This window comes from Amphiura filiformis, chromosome 6 (genome assembly GCF_039555335.1).
Source record: "Amphiura filiformis chromosome 6, Afil_fr2py, whole genome shotgun sequence".
Taxonomy (NCBI): domain Eukaryota; kingdom Metazoa; phylum Echinodermata; class Ophiuroidea; order Amphilepidida; family Amphiuridae; genus Amphiura; species Amphiura filiformis.
Window position 1 is genome coordinate 66837718 of NC_092633.1, and position 25278 is coordinate 66862995.

At 38.2% G+C, this 25278-nt stretch overlaps 1 protein-coding gene across 1 annotated transcript in view; it reads left to right on the forward strand.

Annotated features, from left to right (window-relative positions):
* Positions 1-25278, forward strand: part of LOC140155867 (ubiquitin carboxyl-terminal hydrolase 37-like) — a 31568-nt gene that overhangs the window by 5298 nt on the left and 992 nt on the right. The window contains exons 2-17 of the mRNA XM_072178862.1: positions 251-410; positions 2220-2299; positions 3122-3414; positions 4326-4438; positions 5640-5739; positions 7880-8017; positions 9713-9841; positions 12119-12245; positions 13840-14081; positions 14688-14822; positions 17436-17600; positions 17882-17977; positions 18985-19168; positions 19918-20812; positions 21322-21387; positions 23017-23141. Of these exons, the coding sequence (XP_072034963.1) occupies positions 251-410; positions 2220-2299; positions 3122-3414; positions 4326-4438; positions 5640-5739; positions 7880-8017; positions 9713-9841; positions 12119-12245; positions 13840-14081; positions 14688-14822; positions 17436-17600; positions 17882-17977; positions 18985-19168; positions 19918-20812; positions 21322-21387; positions 23017-23141 (3048 nt within the window). The remainder of the gene's footprint in view (positions 1-250; positions 411-2219; positions 2300-3121; positions 3415-4325; positions 4439-5639; positions 5740-7879; positions 8018-9712; positions 9842-12118; positions 12246-13839; positions 14082-14687; positions 14823-17435; positions 17601-17881; positions 17978-18984; positions 19169-19917; positions 20813-21321; positions 21388-23016; positions 23142-25278) is intronic.

Below are 25278 nucleotides of genomic sequence, written 5' to 3' on the forward strand. Positions count from 1 at the left end.
AAAACCTGGCAATGCCCATCCTTAGTTCAGGTGACAAAAGATGTGATAGGAATGAGCAGAAATTATGCCAGACTACTTGAGTTTTTCACATTGTGTCAAATTATTTCTTGTGCAAAACAATGACTTTCAATTCAAGGTGACAAAATATTGGTGTGTTCTTTTCCAAAGCATTCAATGTATTCTGATAATCTGGTTCTGGTTTACAACTGCTTCAATATCATGACTAAAAGCATGTTCTTTATTTTTACAGATAACAAACAATGTGAAAAAGGTCTCCAATATTAACACCAACCCAGGACGTGTCACACTAGCTTTAAAAGATGGTGCAAATATCTCGCTTAATAAGGGTAACGTGCAGGAAGTACGCAGACTCATCAATGCTTTGGATGAGATCAAGGCTGCCAAATCAGGTAAGTAAATCATTTGCTGTCATTTTTTTGCTGAAACTATTAACTCTCCGCAGTGAAATTGGGAGTGCCCACGTAGGCCCCAAATGCCTCCTAAATTAATTCAAATATCTGTGGTTCAAAAGACTAACTCTCTGCAAATTGCAATTCAGGATTAAGATTGGGGTTTCTGTTTTGGGGTTAGGATGGAGTGATTAGGGTTAGGATTACAATTGACCAACCTTTACTTTCAATGCCAAAATTTAATAAATAAATAAATAGAAATTACCAAAGATTTTAAGGTTGAATGAAATGATTGGATGATTGTACATGAAATGCACCTGTACAGGAAAGCTGATAAAAACAAACAAGCAGGATGTCAGAATAACTGTTGCCACCCCCAAAACATCAGGATTAAGATTGGGGTTTCTGTTTTGGGGTTAGGATGGAGTGATTAGGGTTAGGATTGCAATTGACCAACCTTTACTTTCAATGCCAAAATTTAATAAATAAATAGAAATTACCAAAGATTTTAAGGTTGAATGAAATGATTGGATGTACATGAATATGTAAGTCTAGGGAGAAGCCATGTTTTACCACCCCGATTTCCATACAAAATATCCATCCCCATCAATCCAGGTGTACATGTACACAGGTATCAAAAAGAAATTTTGTTTGGCTGTATGGCTTACCTTAGAAATACCTTATGCTTCACCTCCTGAGATGATAATGGTGTGGCAGGCTTTGGGGGTCTTTTTTGCAACCCAATTTGCTTAGTTCCTGCTTAAAGCAGGGGTGTGTGAGAGTTCCTCTTTTCAGCTGATTTCCTCGTTTTTGGTTGGCAAAATGTATGTGTTTTCTTTTATTTTCATACCATATTTGCTGTTTTTACACCCGATTTTACGCTGTTTTCAGCATTTTTAAATAATTTTCCTCTTTTTTGGTCTGTGGCCTCGCACAACCTTGTTAAAGCAGAGTAGTGTGGATGATAGAATAACACTTTCTGTCAACTTGTTCAAATTTTCCACTCACTATTTGGCTGTAGCATATTTTCTTGTGTCTAATCTTGCATGGTCTTGTTTATTCCGTGCATTTAATTTAATGCACTTTTTAGTTAATTATGCATCGAAAACACAGTTACGAAGAGTATTTTCATTGCATAATAAATTAACCATGCCTGGGAAACTCGAGAACCATGTTGCAGCGATATTTTGCCGTTTGGAAGAAATTTAAAGAAATGTATTTCTGTGATTATGTGCATGCCCTCCAAGATTGCAATTTGCAATCTTGTAGAGCATGCACATAATCACCTTTTTCTTTTCTTTTTTTTTTTTTTTTTTTTTTTTTTTATGACCTTTTTTGACCCCTGGATGACCTCTGACGTTTGGAAATATTGTTATTATATTCTTTATGTTTTCCTCTTTCATATGACACCCCTCATGGGGTCATACCTTTGTGGCATTTAGAGATACATGTACATGTATGTCCATTTCAGACCAAATGGTTAGTCAGCTAGTAAGCTAGTAACATACACTCATATAGGCTGAGACCATTTCATGGTTCAACAAAAATATGCAAGTGTAGAACACAATTTTACAGCATTAAATATATTTAAAATAATATTTAAAATATTTTGGCAAAGGTTTAATTTAAAAACCTTTAAAACGTTTGCATAAGATTATATTATAATGGTTTGCAGCAACTGGAATCATATTATACAATGTATAACACAATATTAAAATGTTATTGGGGTAACCTTTTATAACCTTTTGCAAATTTATATCTTTTCTAAACATTTTTAATTTACATGTATATCTATGTATTGCATTTCAGCCCGAAAAATACTTAATGGTACTCGTTCTTTTGATCTACCTGGGCAACTCACTACAACACCAAGATCAAAAGGTTCCATTGTAAGTATTGTTGTCCTTCCTCAAGTTCATTTGCCTTGTTGTATTAGGCATTAAAAAAAGAGGATTGATTGCCTTTTCTTGACCGACCCAAAAAAAAATTTTTTTTTCAAAGTGAATTTAGCTTTTTTAACATTTTGATGCAGTTCTCAGCATATGGTGAAATTAGATCTTACAAATTTTAGAGTACAGTTCATATACATTAGCAGGCCATGTGTTAAAAAAAATAATTGTTTAGATTCTGTAAAATGCAAAGTACATATCTACTATTTAGATATTTTTTTTCCTATTCGACAACATTTTTACAAAAAATTGATACAGAATGACATAAATTTGCTATTTTTTGGATGCGTGCAGGCTAATTTGTGTATGCACAAACCGTATGGTAATTTCGATAAACAGATTTGGACAACGTAAGAACAGGCATCTTTCATTTTCACTACGTCGTGACTATATGCTGGCAAACATACACAGTGTTGTTCGTAATCGTAAAGCAATAGGAGTAGGGTTATATGCGCAAAAACATTTTGCATTGACGGCAACATGGCGACTGACACCTATGCCATGTCGTACACTGCAACCTAAGAAACAGATGTTGTGTGAAGCAAAGTTGCCTCAGTGTTACTGACCAGGACGTTTGAAGAATTGCTCACCAAAAGTCTTGTATTGACATGTATATTTGTATATGGTCTGAAATTGTGTATATCTGACTGCCATTCTTACTCACAATTTCCAGATAGCATTTATGAATGAATTAATGAGACCTTTTGAATCAGTTAATGTGACCTTCTGATATATTATGCATCTCGCTATCTTTTCTTTTAGACACCAGTGCAAGATAGTTTAAAGAAGACACCCTCTTCAAATGGCATCCGTCCTCTTGGAAATACCAACATATCGTCAGCCAGAAAATATAATGGTCCACCCAATGGTGCCACGCTTAGTCAGGCCCAGCATGTTGCAATGAGAAGATCCACTGCTGGGTTTGACATGGATGATGATGATGACGAAATGACAGGCGCCCTCAATGCAACAATTAGTTCTGATGACGAGACCTCTGGTGGTGTATCTGCACTATTTGTTGATGAGCAAGATGACCAACTTGACAAAGAGAACAGGTACAACAATTACAAAAGCCACAGATGAACAAACAATTAGCCTGTTAGAAACTGTTCTGATTTTAATAGGATGGTAATTAAAACCTGGTTTTAATCAGTATAACACTAACCAGCAGGTAATAACCAGGGACAAGTGATTTGTGCGGAAAAAAATAGCCAATTGCGCGGAACTTTTTTTCAGTGCAAATCATCTATCCCTGCCCATAGAAAAAAAATAGGCAATTGCGCGGAAAAAAAGTTACGCGCAAATCACTGGTCCCTGGTAATAACTGATATTCAAATTCAGTGTGTGAATCTACTGAAATTTAGGAAATAAGCTCTTCATTGATATATATATTGAAGCCATAGACAAAAAAAAGGCAGACTATTCACCAATAGGCAAAGGACCTGTGCTTTGTATGCTAAAAATTCTCGCATATTCATGAAGGCCAGCTTTTGTGGCAAATTGTGCCTTTGTGTTACAGGATAGCATGTATTCTCGTTCATACAATGTACATACAGTATGTACATAGCGGTTGATCTTTATCACACTTCATGGACTGATTGGCTCTCAATAAGGATGATGTTGGGACATTGCCTGTTGATGATTATTCTGTATGTCTTTAGTTTATGATTGAAGCATGTATACCCTAAAAAGAGAATGCTAAAATCCTGGGGCTAAAATCATGAAATGCACCTGTAAAGGAAGGTTGATAAAAAAAACCAAGCAGGATGTCAGAATAACTGTTGCCACCCCAAAACATCAGGATTAAGATTGGGGTTTCTGTATTAGGGTTAGGATGAAGAGATAAGCATTAGGATTATTGTGATTGAGGGTGGCAACCACTATTATAGTTGCTCCATATGTCACTACTTGCTTTTGATCTGTTACATATCTATTTGATTGTTATGGGATGATTTGATGCACACAGGTCAATGAGTGAACCAAGAGGGGTTTATCATCAGCGCAGGAAGGAAGGTGTCTCCATTTTCATGCAGTCCTGTTCTGAAAAGATACAGCAGGCAGAAGAGAAGAAAGCCAAGAGTAAGTACACACCCATATGGTAGTGAGGTCAAAGCGTGTGTTTAGTGATCAGTCATATGTGATATGATCAAGCAAAATGAGTTGGATGTTGGGATATTGATTTTGAGATCTTACCAATAAGACGACGAAAAAAGAAAACCCTGTTCTACGGGCCCGACCGACCCAGATTTTGAAGAAATTGGAAAAACAATTTTCTGTACAAATGAATGCCGACCCAAATTTCGGAAATTTCAGGAACAATTTTTTTTTGTATTTTCTCAAATAGCAAATTATTTATAGATTTGGGTGATTTTTTGGGTAATTTAAAAAAAGAAAAAAGGCAGACCGACCGACCCTACTTGAAAGGTCCGTCCACCCGTAGAACAGGGTTTCTTTTTTTTCATCGTCTAAGGCTGATTTTGATCAACATCAGTCTCATTTAGCTTGATTGCATCACATATTTATAAAGGATTGGTTCAAAACTCAACTGACAGTTGACTGCCTGGCAGAACCAGTGACTGGGCTTGGTTCTATTCAGATCTGCCCAGGTGCCAGCAATTGGGTTGTGAAGTCATCCCTTAATACCACCATTAGCCCTGGTATCAAGTAAACATACATTACGCACAAAAAGTATTGTTACACTTATAGTACAAATTTCATTTGAATGAACATGGCATACAATTATAGATTCAACTGCAAAGAAATTAAGTCGCATTATGACAATTATATTTCAAAATACACAGAATACAGGGGAAATTATCCATCTATAATAAAAACACTTTCCTTATTGAAAGTTAATTTATTAAGAAATTGTTGCAAAAAACTTTTTGTGCGGTTTAAAATATAACAACATTTCTCATGGTTCTGTCATTACAACCAGTCGGCAAAGAAGTGTTATTAGCCTATTTCGGTGAATATTCATTATACAGAAAGTAATACATCTAAAAACTATCTCGTCTGGAACTATTTTGTATACTACCTTTCATGTAACATAGATTTACAACAGATATCACTAGGGCGAATTGCATCCCATTGCCTTATGGATTTTTGTCATTTCTGTATGTTGAAGTCATTCAAAAGTTTGTAATTCAATTACAATTAAAAGTTGCTGCACCCCTTGTAAAATGACATTCTTATCGTGGAGGTCTGGTTACATGCAGCTCGTCAATTAATTGCATCTCAAGACCACTGGACTAACATAATTCTCTGTTCTTTTATTTAGCTCCTGTAGTTGCAATGACCAATAAAAACTTCTATGGCAGTCGTGGCAAGGAGATGGCTTTTATGTCACGATTGGGGGGAGGAGCTGCACTATCACAACGGTAAGTTCTGACATGACAGTTACATGTATATCAGTTACTGGTATTGGATAGGGCCAAATGTACAGAGTGCCAAATTGTGTGCAGTTTCCACTTTTCAGTAATATATTGATTGACATAGCTGTAAAAGAGCCATCTTGATAGAGGACACTAGTGTTTCTTCAGCATTGAGGTACATGACACAGTCGCATAAGTGAACAACTGCATGTCATACCTATATACCCAAAAACAAAATGCTTGTTTAGGACAAGCTGAAAACTGAAGTGATAGCCCACAAATTAAAAAGAAGCGTTTTGTTTTTCAAACATACAGGTATGTCATGCAGTAGTTGACTTGTGACCTTATCCTTTAAATTGTAAAATTTGTGCAAAATTGATGAAATGTCTGCTTAAAACAAAGCTGAGAATGGCTTCAAATCCAACCGCTACTGGACTGCTAGTGCCCTGGTAGACCCAGCATTTCAAATCCAACCGCCACTGCACTGCTAGTGCCCTGGTAAACCCAGCATTTCAAATCCAACGGCCACTGCACTGCTAGTGCCCTGGTAAACCCAGCATTTCAAATCCAACCGCCACTGCACTGCTAGTGCCCTGGTAAACCCAGCATTTCAAATCCAACCGCCACTGCACTGCTAGTGCCCTGGTAAACCCAGCATTTCAAATCCAACCGCCACTGCACTGCTAGTGCCCTGGTAAACCCAGCATTTCAAATCCAACCGCCACTGCACTGCTAGTGCCCTGGTAAACCCAGCATTTCAAATCCAACCGCCACTGCACTGCTAGTGCCCTGGTAAACCCAGCATTTCAAATCCAACCGCCACTGCACTGCTAGTGCCCTGGTAAACCCAGCATTTCAAATCCAACCGCCACTGCACTGCTAGTGCCCTGGTAAACCCAGCATTTCAAATCCAACCGCCACTGCACTGCTAGTGCCCTGGTAAACCCAGCATTTCAAATCCAACCGCCACTGCACTGCTAGTGCCCTGGTAAACCCAGCATTTCAAATCCAACCGCCACTGCACTGCTAGTGCCCTGGTAAACCCAGCATTTCAAATCCAACCGCCACTGCACTGCTAGTGCCCTGGTAAACCCAGCATTTCAAATCCAACCGCCTCTGCACTGCTAGTGCCCTGGTAAACCCAGCATTTCAAATCCAACCGCCACTGCACTGCTAGTGCCCTGGTAAACCCAGCATTTCAAATCCAACCGCCACTGCACTGCTAGTGCCCTGGTAAACCCAGCATTTCAAATCCAACCGCCACTGCACTGCTAGTGCCCTGGTAAACCCAGCATTTCAAATCCAACCGCCACTGCACTGCTAGTGCCCTGGTAAACCCAGCATTTCAAATCCAACCGCCACTGCACTGCTAGTGCCCTGGTAAACCCAGCATTTCAAATCCAACCGCCACTGCACTGCTAGTGCCCTGGTAAACCCAGCATTTCAAATCCAACCGCCACTGCACTGCTAGTGCCCTGGTAAACCCAGCATTTCAAATCCAACCGCCACTGCACTGCTAGTGCCCTGGTAAACCCAGCATTTCAAATCCAACCGCCACTGCACTGCTAGTGCCCTGGTAAACCCAGCATTTCATCCTCGTTCTATTGTTCCAAACAATAGAAACCATGACCACTGGTTCTGTCAGGATGCTTCAACCCGTAGTTGGATTTTGAATCCAAACCAAAGAACAAATTTGTAGCATTCAAATTTCAAAACACTTCATACAGTTTGTGTCGACATCAATCTAAAGTAAAGATGAAAGTAAACATAATTACAAAGACCTGCTTAAGAAAAACACAATTTTTCACACTCAATAAATAAGACAAATCTTTTGATATGCCTGCATGGTATACTGTGTGTTAACATCAAAACACCCGATTTCAATTCATTTCATCTGAAAAGTACTCAATCCAAAAAAGACTGTTTAACATGATCAAGACAAATGAAGACAATGTTGTAAAAGGTCACATTTCAGATTTTTTCATTATGATAATGACATTTTGAATACCATCAAAATGTGACGTAAGAAAGCCAAGTTATATTTGATGAGATTGAGTATTTTAAAAATAAAATATAGATTTGTGTTTTTATTGTGCTGGCTTGGGTCACATTGGTATATTACTGACTGTTATATTTGTGTTTTCAGGACTAACAGTGCTGTGAAGAGACCTGGCTACATGGAACCCACCAGTAATTACATCAAGAAACAAAGAACCCTAGATGCCTATGATGGTTGGAGAACCAAGAGCTTAGTGTCAAAACCAAATAATATCAGCCTTCATGGGTGAGTAGTATGTGACAAGTGTTTCAGGGCTGGGGTGTTCAGGAGAGCAATTTGTAGCTCCTCCAATTAGCTTACTTCCACAGTAGTGCTTTACACTGGTCTCCTTGCGCCATGTGCTTTGGGGCAAAATTAATTTCAAAATTCCCTGGCATCAGTTATACAGTCATTTAAGGTCAATAATGCCACTAAAAATACATGATAAAGAGTATATGTTCTCATAATATCTTTAATGAAAAACTGCACGTCAATAAATGTCCAACATCTTACTTTTGCGTAAATTCGCATTGGCGTGTGCCAGTCACGCATGATGCAACACGCAACTACCGTAAAATTAAGTATTTCTTGGCTAAACTGGAACACAATAAATGCTAGTGGATCCACGATAAACACACACGAATATAGCGCGGTACAGAAGAAAGCATACACGCGCCTTACATTGTGTACAAGCTTAGTATGCTACATGGACGCAATGCGCATGTTCCAGTTTGGCCAAGAAATGCTTAATTTTACTGTAGTGTATGTGTTTGGCCAATTGTGTGCATGCAAGTCTCTCTTTTTTTCTTCTTATTATAAGCCAAACAAACTTTAAATGAATAGGGAAAGCAATCTATAGCTCACCTACCATTGTTTCAGAAAAGTCTAGCCCTGTATTTAGATGAGGACTTTCTTAATACTTGAGTTGCACTGAGGATACCTTAATGGATTCACACCAAGGTTTCTCTTGTTATTCTGTGTCTTTAATCCACAATGATCAAATTTGATACCAACAAATAATCTTCAAACTGTTCTACACAAGTAGCACCTTTGATGCTTGTTTTTTTCTAGACAACTAGCACATGCTCATCATATGCCCTCTTGCCGTGTTGTTAATGTGGCATCCGTCTTTGATGCTTGTTTTTTCTAGACAACTAGCACATGCTCATCATATGCCCTCTTGCCGTGTTGTTAATGTGGCATCCGTCTTTGATGCTTGCTTTTTCTAGACAACTAGCACATGCTCATCATATGCCCTCTTGCCGTGTCGTTAATGTGGCATCCGCCTTTGATGCTTGCTTTTTCTAGACAACTAGCACATGCTCATCATATGCCCTCTTGCCGTGTTGTTAATGTGGCATCCGTCTTTGATGCTTGCTTTTTTCTAGACAACTAGCACATGCTCATCATATGCCCTCTTGCCGTGTTGTTAATGTGGCATCCGTCTTTGATGCTTGTTTTTTTCTAGACAACTGGCACATGCTCATCATATGCCCTCTTGCCGTGTTGTTAATGTGGCATCCGTCTTTGTGATTTCCACCTGCTGACATTCAACCTGTTATTTAACCTTACCTATAATACTTGTGATGACTGAAATGTGCTGATGACAACAATGGCTTTTAAGTGAATACAAATTGATAGCCTCACTCAAGTTTTGTTGTGGCGTCAGTGCTTTTGTGCAGCAACCCGCCCTTGTAATTGCATGTATACGCTCTACAACATTTCATGTAGGTTAACTTAAGGCTGCGATCAGTGAAATATGCACATACGTCTCTATCAAACTCAGGCTGAAGCAAGGTATAGGGACTATTAAATGGTGATTTATTCTTATCTTAGGTTTTTTAATATCAGAAAACCAAAATGCCATGTACCCATCATGTCAGTAATTGTCTTGTCTTATATTTATAAGTAACCCTTAACCTGTATTATTGCTATCTGTAGGTTTTCCAACCTAGGCAACACATGCTATATGAATGCTATCTTGCAGTCTCTATTTGGTCTCAATTCCTTCACTAATGATCTACTGAAAGCAGGTACAATGCAAGCTGTGAGAGATGTCAGCTTATACTGGTAAGAAGCATGCTATGTGTTTGTCTTGTATTGTCCATGAGGGTATGAGTCATCTCTGATATTCATTGAGGAATAACCCAGGATATGGATGACATCCCATAGACATAACTAGTTTTATATAATGATGTATATTCATATGTAGCGGTAAACATAAATAGAAAGCACAATTATACTTCTACGCTACTCTAATTTGGTCACTCACCAGAGCGCTTTCACCGGGTCAACCGGTGCCTTCAGCGGATGTTATTGCTCTGAAGATTGTTATTGCTAGTGATGTAGTACTGATCCTGACGACAGATCTAAGGAGATAAGACATGTGAAGGAGGTGCTACACAAAAGCGGCTATCAAGACTGGACATTGTTCAGGGCTCGTCCAAAACAGAAAGAACAAAATAAGGACAGCAACGAAGATAGCAATAAGAAGGGCATTTTGGTCACCTTGCCTTATGTGGAAGGACTTTCAGAACGGCTGCGCAGGGTTTTCAACTCTGCAGGTGTTAGCACAGCTTTCAAACCTCAGAATACTCTGCGCAGATCTCTTGTCTCCCCCAAAGGACAAAACTGAACAAGAAAAGCAATCTGGTGTCGTGTACAGCATCCCTTGCAAAGACTGTGACTCCCTATATTGGTGAGTGTGGACGCAAGCTCGAAAAGAGACCAACTGAACATAAATTCAAAGCGGCCAGTTGCAAGTCAGCGATCAAGGAACACATTGACAGGAGTAAAGGACACCAGATTGACTGGGAGAACGTAAAAGTGTTAGAGAGGGAGTCCAAGGACTCCATCGCAGGGTCTTGGAAGCAATCCATATTAGCACTAAAAGACACAGACTGAACCGTGACAAAGGGTTAGACATCGCCCCTGTCTGGGACAACCTCCTGACCCCCTGGCACCAAGGGGGCGGCACAACATCTTCAAGTTTGACGTCATCAACATCTGTGACATCATCGTAGGTGTTCTAATACTACATCACAAACAACAACAATCTTCAGAGCAATAACATCCGCTGAAGACGCCGGTTGACCCGGTGAAAGCGTTCCGTGAGTGTACCAAATTTGAGTAGCGAGATGTATAATTTTGCATTCTATAACTAGTTTTTTGTTTTGTAGTGAGAGTGAGTCAAAATAACATTGGTGTTTATAAGACCATAGCAAAAAACAGAATCAACATTAACCCTCTCACTCCCTAGTTTATTGGACGCCATCAATCTTTGGGTTGTTCCCTTAAAGGCCCTTTCAGTGATTTCACAGGAACATTAAAAAAAAATGGAAATTTGTCAGAGTTGCTTAGAAATAAAGAATAAGTCTACAGAATTTCATTAAACCACTTTTCCCCTGAATACATCGACAAATTAGTCAAAAAACAGAAGTTTTAGAAAGGTTTTCTACTTCAGCTCAGATCGACTCGAGAAAATCGAGATTTTAGTACAGTGCGCCACCAATCGACTGGAAAACTTCCTAGTCCAGTGTTTCTAACACGGGGAAGTAGAGTCTAAATTGATTTAAAACAGACGCTTAATTTTTGTAGTAGAAAACAAAATAAGCAATTAAAGGTCACCGAGGCAAACTAACGGTCAATTCAAATATGAAAACAGTTAAAATTGTGTATTTTGTTTAAAATAGTAGCTACTGATGTAATAAGTAGTAGAAACAATACATAACGCGTGTTGGTACGTGGAGAGTGAGCTTCTTTCGATCTCGAGTCGGACTTTTTGTACTGTCAGTATCAAAAGTCCAGAATCATGCAAATGCTTTATTTTGTCTAAAATACACGGCTTTCGACCGAACCACTGGCAGGCTATGTTAGCACATCTATGCCAATTACAAAGGTACCAAAATCTGAATTTTGATGATTTTTACGATCGTCGGATGAGCAAATCACTGAATGGGCCTTTAAATGATGAACATTTATTTACCAAGTGTACAACTGTCATGCCTGTACCAAACAGGTTCAAAAGAAATTATTCACTCACGTCCAAAAGGATATGATGAAATATTTATATAGCAGTATCTAGCATTAAGTTAGTATTTTAGTCCAAATTAATATTTGGAGAAATCATTTAGTTTCAAAGTTTGAATCTTTAAGAATACTAAAGACTCCAACAAAAAACAATGATCTTATTTTTGTGATAATTTTTGAAATATAGGATACATATTACATGCTAAAATTGCAATCCTAACCTAAAATACCATTAGTGGACATTGCCCTTTATGGTTTTGAACCTATTTGTACTTATGCAACTGCACCATGTTGATATATTTATCTCTTGTTACCTAGGGCTGTGACCAGTCTACTGGAAGCCAAACAGCAGAGAGTGTCAGCAGAACAAATGGGCAACAAGCTACGATTAGTGAAGACTGCCATATCAGTCACAGCCACAAGGTTTTCTGGTTTTATGCAACATGTAAGTACTCAAATTGGCAAATCCACATGGGACCAATCCTTCTTCACACGATAGTGGGAATTGGGCATCTAAACAATCAAATCAGTCGCTACCTTAAAGTATATTGTAGGACTGTAGGTATTAAATATCAAATCATTGTGCAGGAACTCAATTTTGTCATCCTATGGGTCTTCTTTGATTCATCTTATATACCCAGGGTCAGAAATTTGGCGATAATCCATTCTTGCAAAGATTCTCGTCAACAAAATCGCAAGAATCTAAAAGGATTATCGTAAATATTTCAATTTATCATACAAATTTATATGGTGAGAATCCATGGATTGTTGCAAAATTCCACTGGGAGAATCCAAAAGGATTCTTGCACTTGGTTGCGAATTTCTGACCCTGTATACCTATTCATGCATCGTGCCATTTTAACTCACAAATGTGCCAACCACCTTCCAGCAGCTTATTGAGCTATGCCATTTGTACAAACAAAATTAGTCTTTTTTTCCCTATTTTTCGCTACTTTTTTTCATTATCGACAACTTGGATGTATTGATGTTATTCAGAAAGCGCTATTGGTAATATCGATATTATTAGATTATTTTTCAATATATCAACGGTCCGTCCTTTGCTCCTACTGAGGCTACTTTGTGAACAACATTATGTGACATGATCTGGTCCAGGGAGGCCAAAGCTTTATTTTTGAAATTATTACCTAATACAATCATTAGAGTTCCAACAAGGTTTAACAGGCCACAGGTTTAGAGTTATGCACAAAGCTTTCGATACAATATCATCTTCAGTGTGTTAATACAACAATCTACTCTCTACAACAGCAATCACAGAAATGACTACAATATATAATCTTGCACAACTACTACAGGTACTACAAAATGATGAAAGAAAAAAGCAAATCAATATATCAATAAATATTGATCAGAAAAAAGTATTACTCCTCAATGTTTAGCCCAAGGGGTGTGAGACAGCGGAGTTGCTGGATCCAAAAACTTTCTTTGGTGAGGTGAGAGGAAGGGTCTGAAAGTTTGTGGGAGGCATCTATGCCAGTAATGTAGAGATCATTGATGCTATGATTTGGAGAATTAAAATGATTAGCAACGGCTTTGTCTTTTTTAGTTCTGATATCAGGCAAGTGACCAAAAAGTCTTGTTTTAAGGGCATTTTTAGTTTCACCTACATATTGTATACCGCAGCGAGTACAAGAGATGAGGTGGGTTGATTTGCAGTTGATGTCCTGGAGAATTTTGAAAGTCCGGTGGGTTATATTACTGGTGAATCATTAGGTTATCATATACTGAAAACACTAAGGTCTAGCATACTTGGATCTAAAGTTATGAAGTTTTGTGATGTCTAATTTTTTCTAATGTTATTTTATTGTTTTTTTGACTCCATAGTTTTGCCTTTATCTCAATTTCAAATGCCCCACCTTTGGACTCCATAGACCAGATCATGTCACATATGAGGATTACGACAATATCTGTTGAAAATGGCGACTGATGTGGAATATAGATATTCTTATGGAAAGAGTTCTGATGTTACTACTTGTTGTCATCATCAGTCATTATTTTTATTTTCAATGTGTTTATTTCAGGATGCTCATGAGTTCCTGTGTCAATGTATGGACCAACTCAAGGAAGACGTAGACGTGGCAAATAAGGAGCGCCAGAATGAAGCAGAAAAGGCAGGAGTGGACCTCCCTCCACAGCTACCATGCCCAATAACTTGTAACTTTGAATTTGAAGTGTTACATACCATCAGATGCAAAGAATGTGCCAAAGAAACAACCAAAACAGAGGAGTTTTATGATCTCTCTGTTGATATGCCTCGAATAAGGTAACTCTATTGATGTGAAAATACATGTAAAAAGTTGAGATTTGAAGGGAAATTTCTAGTGATGCATCTTGATCGAAAAGAACATGACCTACATGTTATGATATTTTCAAATCAGACACATTTTCAAACATGTCTTGGAAATCCAGTTCTGTTGATTTTAATATAAATGCACAAATTAATTAATCCCTTATAATGGATAACCCAGTATCATAATTGATGGAATCCTATTAGAAAATTATACCTAACTTGTCAAGTTGTCATAGTAAGATGTTCACTACCATGCGTTGCCACAAAGACAACAGACATTGTTTGGATTTTCACACTTCCTGAAAAATTGTCAATTAATACTCCCTATAGCATTTTAACCCTCAGCGAGTCAGGTGCACATTCATTGGATGCAGCTTCAAATCATTAGCATTCTCTCAATGCGCGTGCTGGTACACATCCGTTTAAAGACAACACATAGCTACATGTGCAAAACAGCTGCCTCAACGCTTTGATATCGCTAAGTCTATCTCATGAATAGTAGTACAAATACTATTTTCTATTGGGTTATGCATTCATGGATCTGTACATTCAATTATATTCTCTTGTTTTATGTTTCAGTATCAAGGCTGGACTATCAGCCAGCATTCAAACTGCCTTAGACCAGTTCTTCAAACCAGAAGAGATCGAGTATACCTGCAGTGAATGTGGAGGCAAGTCAGCGTCAGTTGTACACAAATTTACCAAGTTACCAAGGTATGTCAGCTGTGGTCACTATAATCTGTTCACAAATCTACAAGGTGTTAGTGGACACATAAACCCCTACCATTATTCTGATGCAACACTGAAGTCATAAATTATTAACAATAACATACAATGATTAAAGCCCAGCATCATTTGTTAATAAGGGCTGTTCATTTCTTGATGTGTAAGAGATGAAAATGCTATTTTTTGTAAAGGCATGCATCACTGTGCATAAGTTGTTAGACACAGGTGATAGATCGATCAGTCCTCATGAATATGCGAGAATCCTCATCCAATACAAAGAACAGGGACTTCACCAGTTGTTATTATTAGAATGACTTAAACAGCTATGGGATTTGCTTTTAACACTTACAATTTCTTACATCTCGCAGCATATGCTTTCATCAGCTGTTTTGCATATGTTGCCCATCAACATGCTTTTCAGAGGCTCAGGAGCGGTTATCACAGATGCCACTTTTCCTGATTTATCAGGAATTCCTGATTTTTGCCATTTTTAGACGTAAATTCAGGATTGTTTTGGCAATGAATGAGTGGCTACACTTTGCAACTTCCTGATTTTTTCAACAAGCAAGTGGCATCTCTGGGTTATAGTGTGTCTTGTCTCAAGTTAAGAGTTATAACATGCTGGATTCTGCAGTGGTAGATTCGAATCTCTGTGTTTATGTGGTTGCGCTGCCAGCATATTGGCAAATCACCCTTCTATTCAGTCGGTTGGCATGGCATCACTTGTGATAGATTGCTTCATCCCATTGGTTGTTTTTGCCTAGATTTGGCTATTCCATCTAGCGCCCCAGACACGAAAGGGGACACTTACCATTGCATTCAAATAACAAAACATGTCATAAAACAAATAGATCTTGGTGAAACAATTCCAAAAGTTTGATTTCTTATCAGGGAAATAAACTCCCAATAATTGCAGAAGGAAAAACAAATTGGTATTTTTTATTTTTTTAAAATATACTGGAACTGAAAGGCCCTGTACAATATGGGTTTCGCGAGGGTGTCCCCTTTAACGATGTGATAAATTGGTAAGTGCAATGGATGGAACAATCCCGACCGAGAGAATGTGTAATCCTCGCAGGATTTGGTTACTGTGCGCAATTCAAATCTGCCACTGCAAAATCCAACATGGCTTAACTCTTAACTTGAGACAAGACAGAATGAATGAGTGGCTACACTTTGCAACTTCCTGATTTTTTCAACAAGCAAGTGGCATCTCTGGGTTATAGTGTGTCTTGTCTCAAGTTAAGAGTTATAACATGCTGGATTCTGCAGTGGTAGATTCGAATCTCTGTGTTTATGTGGTTGCGCTGCCAGCATATTGGCAAATCACCCTTCTATTCAGTCGGTTGGCATGGCATCACTTGTGATAGATTGCTTCATCCCATTGGTTGTTTTTGCCTAGATTTGGCTATTCCATCTCGCGCCCCAGACACGAAAGGGGACACTTACCATTGCATTCAAATAACAAAACATGTCATAAAACAAATAGATCTTGGTGAAACAATTCCAAAAGTTTGATTTCTTATCAGGGAAATAAACTCCCAATAATTGCAGAAGGAAAAACAAATTGGTATTTTTTATACAAAGAAAATATACTGGAACTGAAAGGCCCTGTACAATAGGGGTTTCGCGAGGGTGTCCCCTTTAACGATGTGATAAATTGGTAAGTGCAATGGATGGAACAATCCCGACCGAGAGAATGTGTAATCCTCGCAGGATTTGGTTACTGTGCGCAATTCAAATCTGCCACTGCAAAATCCAACATGAAGCTTAACTCTTAACTTGAGACAAGACAGAATGAATGAGTGGCTACACTTTTGCAACTTCCTGATTTTTTCAACAAGCAAGTGGCATCTCTGGGTTATAGTGTGTCTTGTCTCAAGTTAAGAGTTATAACATGCTGGATTCTGCAGTGGTAGATTTGAATCTCTGTGTTTATGTGGTTGCGCTGCCAGCATATTGGCAAATCACCCTTCTATTCAGTCGGTTGGCATGGCATCACTTGTGATAGATTGCTTCATCCCATTGGTTGTTTTTGCCTAGATTTGGCTATTCCATCTCGCGCCCCAGACACGAAAGGGGACACTTACCATTGCATTCAAATAACAAAACATGTCATAAAACAAATAGATCTTGGTGAAACAATTCCAAAAGTTTGATTTCTTATCAGGGAAATAAACTCCCAATAATTGCAGAAGGAAAAACAAATTGGTATTTTTTATACAAAGAAAATATACTGGAACTGAAAGGCCCTGTACAATAGGGGTTTCGCGAGGGTGTCCCCTTTAACGATGTGATAAATTGGTAAGTGCAATGGATGGAACAATCCCGACCGAGAGAATGTGTAATCCTCGCAGGATTTGGTTACTGTGCGCAATTCAAATCTGCCACTGCAAAATCCAACATGGCTTAACTCTTAACTTGAGACAAGACAGGACTATAGGGGTATATGGAATGGTATGGGAGAGGTGTGATTTTCAGATTTAGTTAGGGCTATGTAAATTGACGTTCAAATTAAGAAACTTTTGGCAATTGTTGGTTAACTGCAACAGCAGGTGGCTTCTGTATCTGATGCATTTTGTCACCTGTTTCTTTACACAGAATACTGATTCTGCACCTGAAGCGGTACACATTTGACATTGAGGCATCAGTGAATGCCAAACTACGACAACCTATTGGTATTCCTAAGTACTTGACATTGGCTTGGCACTGTAATAAAGAGACATTGTCACCAGTACCAGTAACCCGCATCAAGAAACTACTCGGGTAAGTTTAATATGTACCATCGCTCTAACCATTTGTAGCCATTTGGTCATTGTGACTTTGATTGCTGGTTGCTTGATCATTCCCTAAATGATTTAGCTTTTTGAAATTGGTGGGTTTTTAAACTTAACATTGGCATAAAAAATTCTGAAAACATAAAGATAATGAATATTGGTTTTCAAGAACATTTTTAAATAAATGGAGTGGTAACACACTGCCTAATAAAGCAGCTGTCAGTTTTTGAAAATGATAAAAAGTACATTTTGTCTGTTCATAATTGACAGAGCAACTCCAAGTAGCAGTGATATCCTACCTGATGACAACCATTTGCATGATGGCAATAACCACAGTAACATCAGGAAAAGACTCAACTTCCCAAGGTAATTTATTAGGAAATGCTGGTTTCAAAATTTCTTCCAATGAGAGTATGGTTAGACTTCAGGCTTCTTTATTGTAGGAAAAGTATGCAATGGAATTACTTTAAATTAACAAAGTTGAGTGGAATATGGGGTTTATATTAATTGATGATGGAGAAATCATAAACCTTAAACTGGTGTTTGCCCATTTGCTGCAACACCAACAAAGATAGTATATGTCAGCTTCAAAGGTAGTATAGTGAGAATATGATTGCTCCATATCTCAGTGTAGCTAATGAGCTGCAGAACACAGTCAAACTAATCACTGTGAAATTGTGAAAATCCTGATTCATGTCGGTAACTGGTCCGGAAAACTTGAATTCTGGGGATTATTGTTTGCCCGGTAGACCGCATATCATAAGCTGAGATCATCCTTCATCCAAGTAGTGATTATTCATCAGATAAAATAAATATTCATCACTTGATACAAAAAATTACCAATGATTTTCAATAGTGACTCATCAATCAAGGCAAAATGTGTGACATCGTCAAATAAACTCACATGCACAGGTTGATGTCCAGAAATACAGTAATCTAGAAGTGTGAAAATATATAAGATCACTTCAAAAATTGCAGACCAAATTCCAGTAACTGTAAACAGGTGTAAATGATTTGGACCTGTGAGGTTGTGTGACTTTCCTTCCAACTGGTATTAGTACTTTTTAATAGAGTTGCTAGATCCAAGCCATATTTTGGGCTACAGTTGTAGTAGCCTGTAATATGTTGAGGTTTCAAACCAATATTACAGTAAATATTTATTAGGCCATCTTAATTTAATAGTTTGTTTCAAAGACCTTCCCAAGTTAAAAACTTAATTTGAGACAAACTATTAAATTAAGGGCCTTAGTAAAATATTTTATTAGGTAATAGCTTTATTATGTAATTTTTTGCCGTACTTTTTTTTTATTATGTAAATTTTTTTATAATATAAATTTTTTTATTATATAAATCATTTTATTATGTGTTCGCAGCTCACCCGATTCAGAATCGAGGCCACATTTTCATTTCAAATCGAAGAGACCCAGACAAATCTCAGACTCTGACCTGGAGAAAGACCCTTTCAACACCAGCAATGATGAAGAAACACAAAAAGCGTTAGAAGAAAGCAAAGCTGAGGACGAAAAACGAAGACAGGAAGAAGATGCAATGAAAAAGGTATGAAGATGGGTAGAGTAGATCCCAGGTTCATTTTGAGTGGTGTTGCAGCTAGTCATGTTTTTAACTGCACCATACCTTTGGCATTTGCAATGTGGACCACACACACATTGTTGTCAGCTTCCAAGACAGCAGATAAAGATTATTTGAAAGTGGCCTATCAAGTATGGGTGCTTTGCTTTCCATGGAGTGCTTCAGACAGATTTTTGGTGTTGTGTGATTGACAGTGCAAGGTTGATACTTTTTGCTAGTAAAATCACAGTGCAACTCATAATTGCCCCCCCCTCACGAGGAACAAGTGGGAGGGGACTATGAAATGAACACTGTGTGGGCTGTGTGTGTGGTGGGGTGTTTGTGACAAAATATTAAACCTGCATCTTTTTGATGATTTCTCCCACATGCTTTGATGGATTTCAATTGGACACAACCCTATATAAATATAACACCATACATATGCCAGCATGCTAGTTTTTATCAAGCAAACCATACACCAATTGAGTCTATGGCTTACACACACCGATTTTCTTGTCCCTGAAGACAAACAGTTATTAAGTTCCGAGATATGTTTCAGTTGACACAAAAATGCAGAGTCTGACATATTTATTGTACAACCATATTCATTGTTAGTGTCCCAAAGATGTTAAATGTGGTAGTTAAATATGGTTTGGAAGAGTAAAATTTCTCAGCATGTCCATTTATGGAAGTTCTACACTTGTCAAAATGCTGACCATTTTCCCTTTATTCAACAGGCAATAGAAGACAGTAAGCATGATGTAGGTGGTGTGGATGGTGTAAAAGATCTCGCTAGAATGACTGAAGAGGAACAGCTGGAATATGCATTGGCTCTGAGCAGAGGGGATTGCCCAACCCTACCTGCTGCTGATGCAAATGGCAACCATAAATTCACAGGTGCTACGCTGCAAAATGGACACGATGTATGGCTAAATGGTCATGATGCATGGTCAAATGGCATTGAGAGTGCAAATGATGGTAGTGATATAAATGGCGTAGATGAACCCGATGTAAAACTTGCAGAATTTGGGGAGCTTACGCAAAGACTTACGACAGACTCTGGTGATGTATCATTGACTAAGCTTGCAGACTATCCCCAGCTTGGAGAGCTTGAGCAGGGACAACATGCAGAATCCAGTAGAACTGGAGATCTGCATAATGGTGAAATGGAAATGCATACGAGTGCCTCTTTTCAACCTCAAATTTTTGTAAACGGAACAGAGCAGTTTGCAAATGGTCAATGGGAAAATAGAGAAACAACTGTCAATAATGTCGGCGATATGCCTGCCCTTGAACAGTCAAATGGAGACAGTGGTTTTGCCTCTCCTGATATGAATGGACAATTGGACAATACAGAAGCATCAGGTAACCATGACAATGAAGACTTCAAATTAACTGCAAATGATAGTGCAATTGACATTCCCCCACCTAGCAAGGGCAGCAAAACTGACTATTCTAATGTGATAGATTTGTGTGGTGATGATGGAAATGATCCTCAACAATCTGCAGGAGGCAAAGATACTGCAGTTTCTGCAGGAGGTGAGGATACTGGTGGTAATGGGTTGAGCTATGCAGAGTTGAAAGCCAAAGAAGAGGAAGAGATTCGTAGAGCAACTGAACTCAGCTTGCAAGGTAAGATGGGGAATCATATTAGGCATGGAGTAAATCTTTCTGGAGATGATTGCTGGATTGGGAAACTTGTCCCATCATGTATGTTGCCATCTATCACACCAAATGGAACACTTCCCCTCAGTCAAGTATACATGTAATGTATGCTTGATGGTTAGGGGTATAAATTTGTGCAGAAGGGGCTAATTTTTCCATACCTTACTTAATTTTCAAAAACATTTTGTTTCCGTAACTTTACATGTTATTAAATGGATAAAAGGGCTTTTTTTCTACCAGAACTCTCAAACATGCTTGTTTCATACTAAAAAGCATTAGCATAGCTGCATAGCCAGGATTTTTGTGTGAGGGGACAAAGCCAAATTTTCGTCCCATTTGTCAATTTTTTGTCCCATTTATAGTCATTTTGAGGACACTCTTTGCCAACCCCTTTTATCCCTGAAAAATTTGCTAAAAAGTAAGGAATGATCAAGTGTATATACCCTGCTCACCACCTGTTTGTGTTATTTTCATAGATTGTAAGCATTTGGAAGAAACTGAGGAAGCACAACTACGAAGAGCACAAGAAATGAGTCTTGAAGGTAAGATCCAGGTGTAGATATGAGTATAGTTCATTTAACAGCTTGATGCACATTCATAAAAAATTTAACTGCATAACTTGGCAGGTATAAGAAAATTAGTGACCAGTGTGTATTTACTACACCCCTGATTGGTTGATATCTGATGTCTTTTGATTGGTATGATAGCATTTTCACCCCACCTTTGCCATTCTGACTGACTGCATGTGTCAATCTCTAAAACATTAGTTGCTTGTTAAATGCAGAATTTTCAGGTTTAACCTGAAATCTTTTCCATGCCCAAATTGTACACTTTTAATATATCCTATTTCCCCTGATAACCAATTGTTCAGGTGTTTTCAAACACTTTTTTTCCCATGGGGTTTAATTCTTTTCTCTGTGAAAGTTGCATGAGCTACACATCACTCATGTTATGAAAGGTAGCTGTCATGTGAGTGATTTAAATTAAACAAATTGTGATTTTAGAGTAATCTCAACTTGTACATACTTCACATCAAGAAGCTTTTTGCTTTACATTAACCCTAACCGCCTAGGGCCTTTTTGGCGACGGGAAGGGAAAGAAGGAAAGAATAAAGAGAGAAAAGAAGGAAAGAAGTTGTTTGCTCTGGGTGGGATTCGAACCGAGACCCCTCGCATGCCAAGCACTCGGTCGGCGACACTTTGCCACGGGTCTTGGGCTTCGCTGGCCAGCGAAACCGTGCCTATATATCACTTAGGGCGATTGCGTCATCACACCACGTGGGATGCATGCACTAACAGCGCATATATCAAGTAGTATTTTGTAGTATTCAGGAGCGTTAGGGTTAAGGAAGCCTATACTGAGTTTCGATAGTGGTAACCTAACCCTAACCGCCTAGGGCCTTTTTGGCGACGGGAAGGGAAAGAAGGATCATTAAAAAAGAGAAAAGAAGGAAAGAAGTTGTTTGCTCTGGGTGGGATTCGAACCCGAGACCCCTCGCATGCCAAGCACTCGGTCGGCGACACTTTGCCACGGGTCTTGGGCTTCGCTGGCTTGCGAAACCGTGCCTATATATCACTTAGGCGATTGCGTCATCACACCACGTGGGATGCATGCACGAACAGCGCATATATCAAGTAGTATTTTGTAGTATTCAGGAGCGTTAGGGTTAATGAATACTCACGGTTGTTCTTTCCAGCTCCGATTTAAGAGGTGTTGCAATACCTCAAGGTGTTGAATTATAGGGGGAGCAAAGATTTTTTGACAAGTGTGTTTTGGCAGGATTGAAGGGCGCAAGTGATTTGGGCACATATATTTGGGGCACCATTTCAATATGTAGAAACATGTTAGGAAAACATTCAAATATGCAACATTTTCTGCTTGCTGGCAACACATGATTAAACAATTAAAGGTTTTAAATTTGGGTTCCCCAAAATCTTGCTTGTGTCAAGGGTAAAGCAAAGATTTTTCAGCACATCAAAGAGGACCCAAAGATTTCTTTGTACTGCCAAAGGGGGAAAGCAGTTTTTGGCAGACCATTTGAGAATTCACCACCTCAGGGTATACATACGTCGTAAGTATAGCAAAACTCCTAAATCTAGTGCAGTACTGACAATCGTAATACAAGCTTTTTACCCAGTTAAGTGATATGATATAATTTACTAAATTTTCAGAATTTAACAAATCAATGGAAGAGTCTATGGATTGGGATCATAGTCCTCCAGCTGATGAGAAACCAACAGAAGAATCACCCATGTATACCATGGAACAACTAGAAGCAATCAATGCAAATCTTGATGTAAGTTATCAATAATACAGTTTGAAAAAGTGAATTTATGAATCTTTTGAAAACTCCCAATTGCTTAAGTAGATAATTGAGACCTGTTTGGTCAGGGGCCTTTGGCTAGACATGCATGCACAAGGGGCCTTAAGAGCAGCCAGCCATATATGCTGAAACAATTTGTTTCTGGTTGCTTAGATACGGCATCTTTGTCAGCATTCTAGTTTTGGCATTGGCTGTGCTCTTCTTTGTTTAGTATTTGGTATCATTTGGTTTTTGTCTGTCACACCACAAAGAAGATTTTTTGTGACTCATTTCGGAATGCGATCATGAATTTTGAAGAAAAAAAGTTTCCACAGGCTTCGTTGGGATTGAAACTTCCTTCGACACGGCGTCTAGCGCTTTTACCGTTCGCCACGGTGGCAGTTGAGTGGAGGAGTGTAATGATAAATGATAAATCTCATAGTGCCATCTTTAGCCTTTTGTTTACTAAAAAAAGAAGCGTTTTGTAAAGATAGATTAGCCGTTTTATGCATAAAGAGCACGAACGTTTGAGAAAGGTTTCAAACAAATAATAAAGACACTGATGTGATGATGAAATTGCATAAGTCGGGAAATATCTGCGTCGCAATGTTTTGTTTTGGTTTTAGGAATTTGACCTTAAAATTTACGACTTCATGACATTATCATTTGAAATCAACAAAAGATATTTCAACAGTATGTGGCATCATTCTTTCTCTAGAATGTTTTATACATGTAGTATGTGAAATAGCTTCAACAATGGTTCGCTGCACAATGGTAAAAACAGCATTGACCTAAAAAAGGGCGAGAGGTACCATATTTACGGATTCAGGCTAAATTTAAAATTGATATAAAACGTTTGTTTTTTGATCGATTACAAAAATTAATTTTTGTCATATAAAGAAATTGTGTCTGGCGTGAATTACACTACAGTTTTTATTCTTAGGGCTCTTTGACTTCTTCAAATGATTTTTTAATGATAGAGTGAATCCCTGGCCCTCTATAATTACGCACAAAAGATCGAGTCCCCTTAAATCATCTACTAAGGAACAAGACAAAACATGCCAAGTCCCCCTAGTTTAAATGCATGATAGTTTTTGGCCCATGTCAACTACTATTTGAGCACCTATGCCTTTGATTTGTGACACTATCTGCTCCATGGGGCCAAAGAAGGCATTTGTGAAAATTGATTTACTATAATTATTACATTATACATACAATAGGCTATCATTTACTGAAAACACCAAATGTCTAGCATACTTGGTTCTAAAGTTATGAAGTTTTTTGATGTTTTATTGTTTTTTACTCTATATTTTTACCTTATCTCAGTTTCGAATTTGTCCCCATGGACCAGATCGTGTCACATTTGTTCCTTGTATCTACATTATGTAAATGCCATGTCACCTCCTTAGGTCACTGGAATAAAAAAAAGTGCTATCCCTGTTCTTTTATCACCCTCAAAATAGACCCTAAATGGGGTAACCAATGGAAGCAAGTTTGCTACTCTAAATGGTGTTATTGTAAACATTTAAGACTGGTGTTAATACTGGAATTATGGAGACATTTTGGCCTGATTACTGCTAAATTTTTGGTCTATAGTATGTAACGGTATAGGCCTACATATTTATAATACTCTACATATATGGTGCACCAGTTTTTTCTTCATTTTCATGAACACAGATATGTAACACTTATTTTCAAGTGCCAAATTGTCTGGTACAATAGCTAGATAATATCCAAGAGTCATCCAAAAGTTTTACCTCCACCTTCAACTCAGCTTCTGCAAATAGTATTTACATTGGTATAATTTGCCATAAAATTTGTATTAATAATTATATCACAAATTTAAAAAGTTATTTGATATCAGAAGGACATTCCTTGTATTCAGAATGCATTTTGGTGTGTCTGATGTGCTCTCAGAACCCACAAAAAATACTGTGCAAACGTTGCTATCCGATCCCACAGATTAGTATTTCTTGTTTCCCAGGAAAATAGCAGTCCAGACCATGGCCAAATGGTAACATGAGTAGGTCTATTTCACCTTGAAGGCATGGGATAGTCTTGCAAATATGGGCTAACTTTTCCAAGGGCCATCCAATGTGCCATGAATTGGTATAACTACAACTGGTAATCT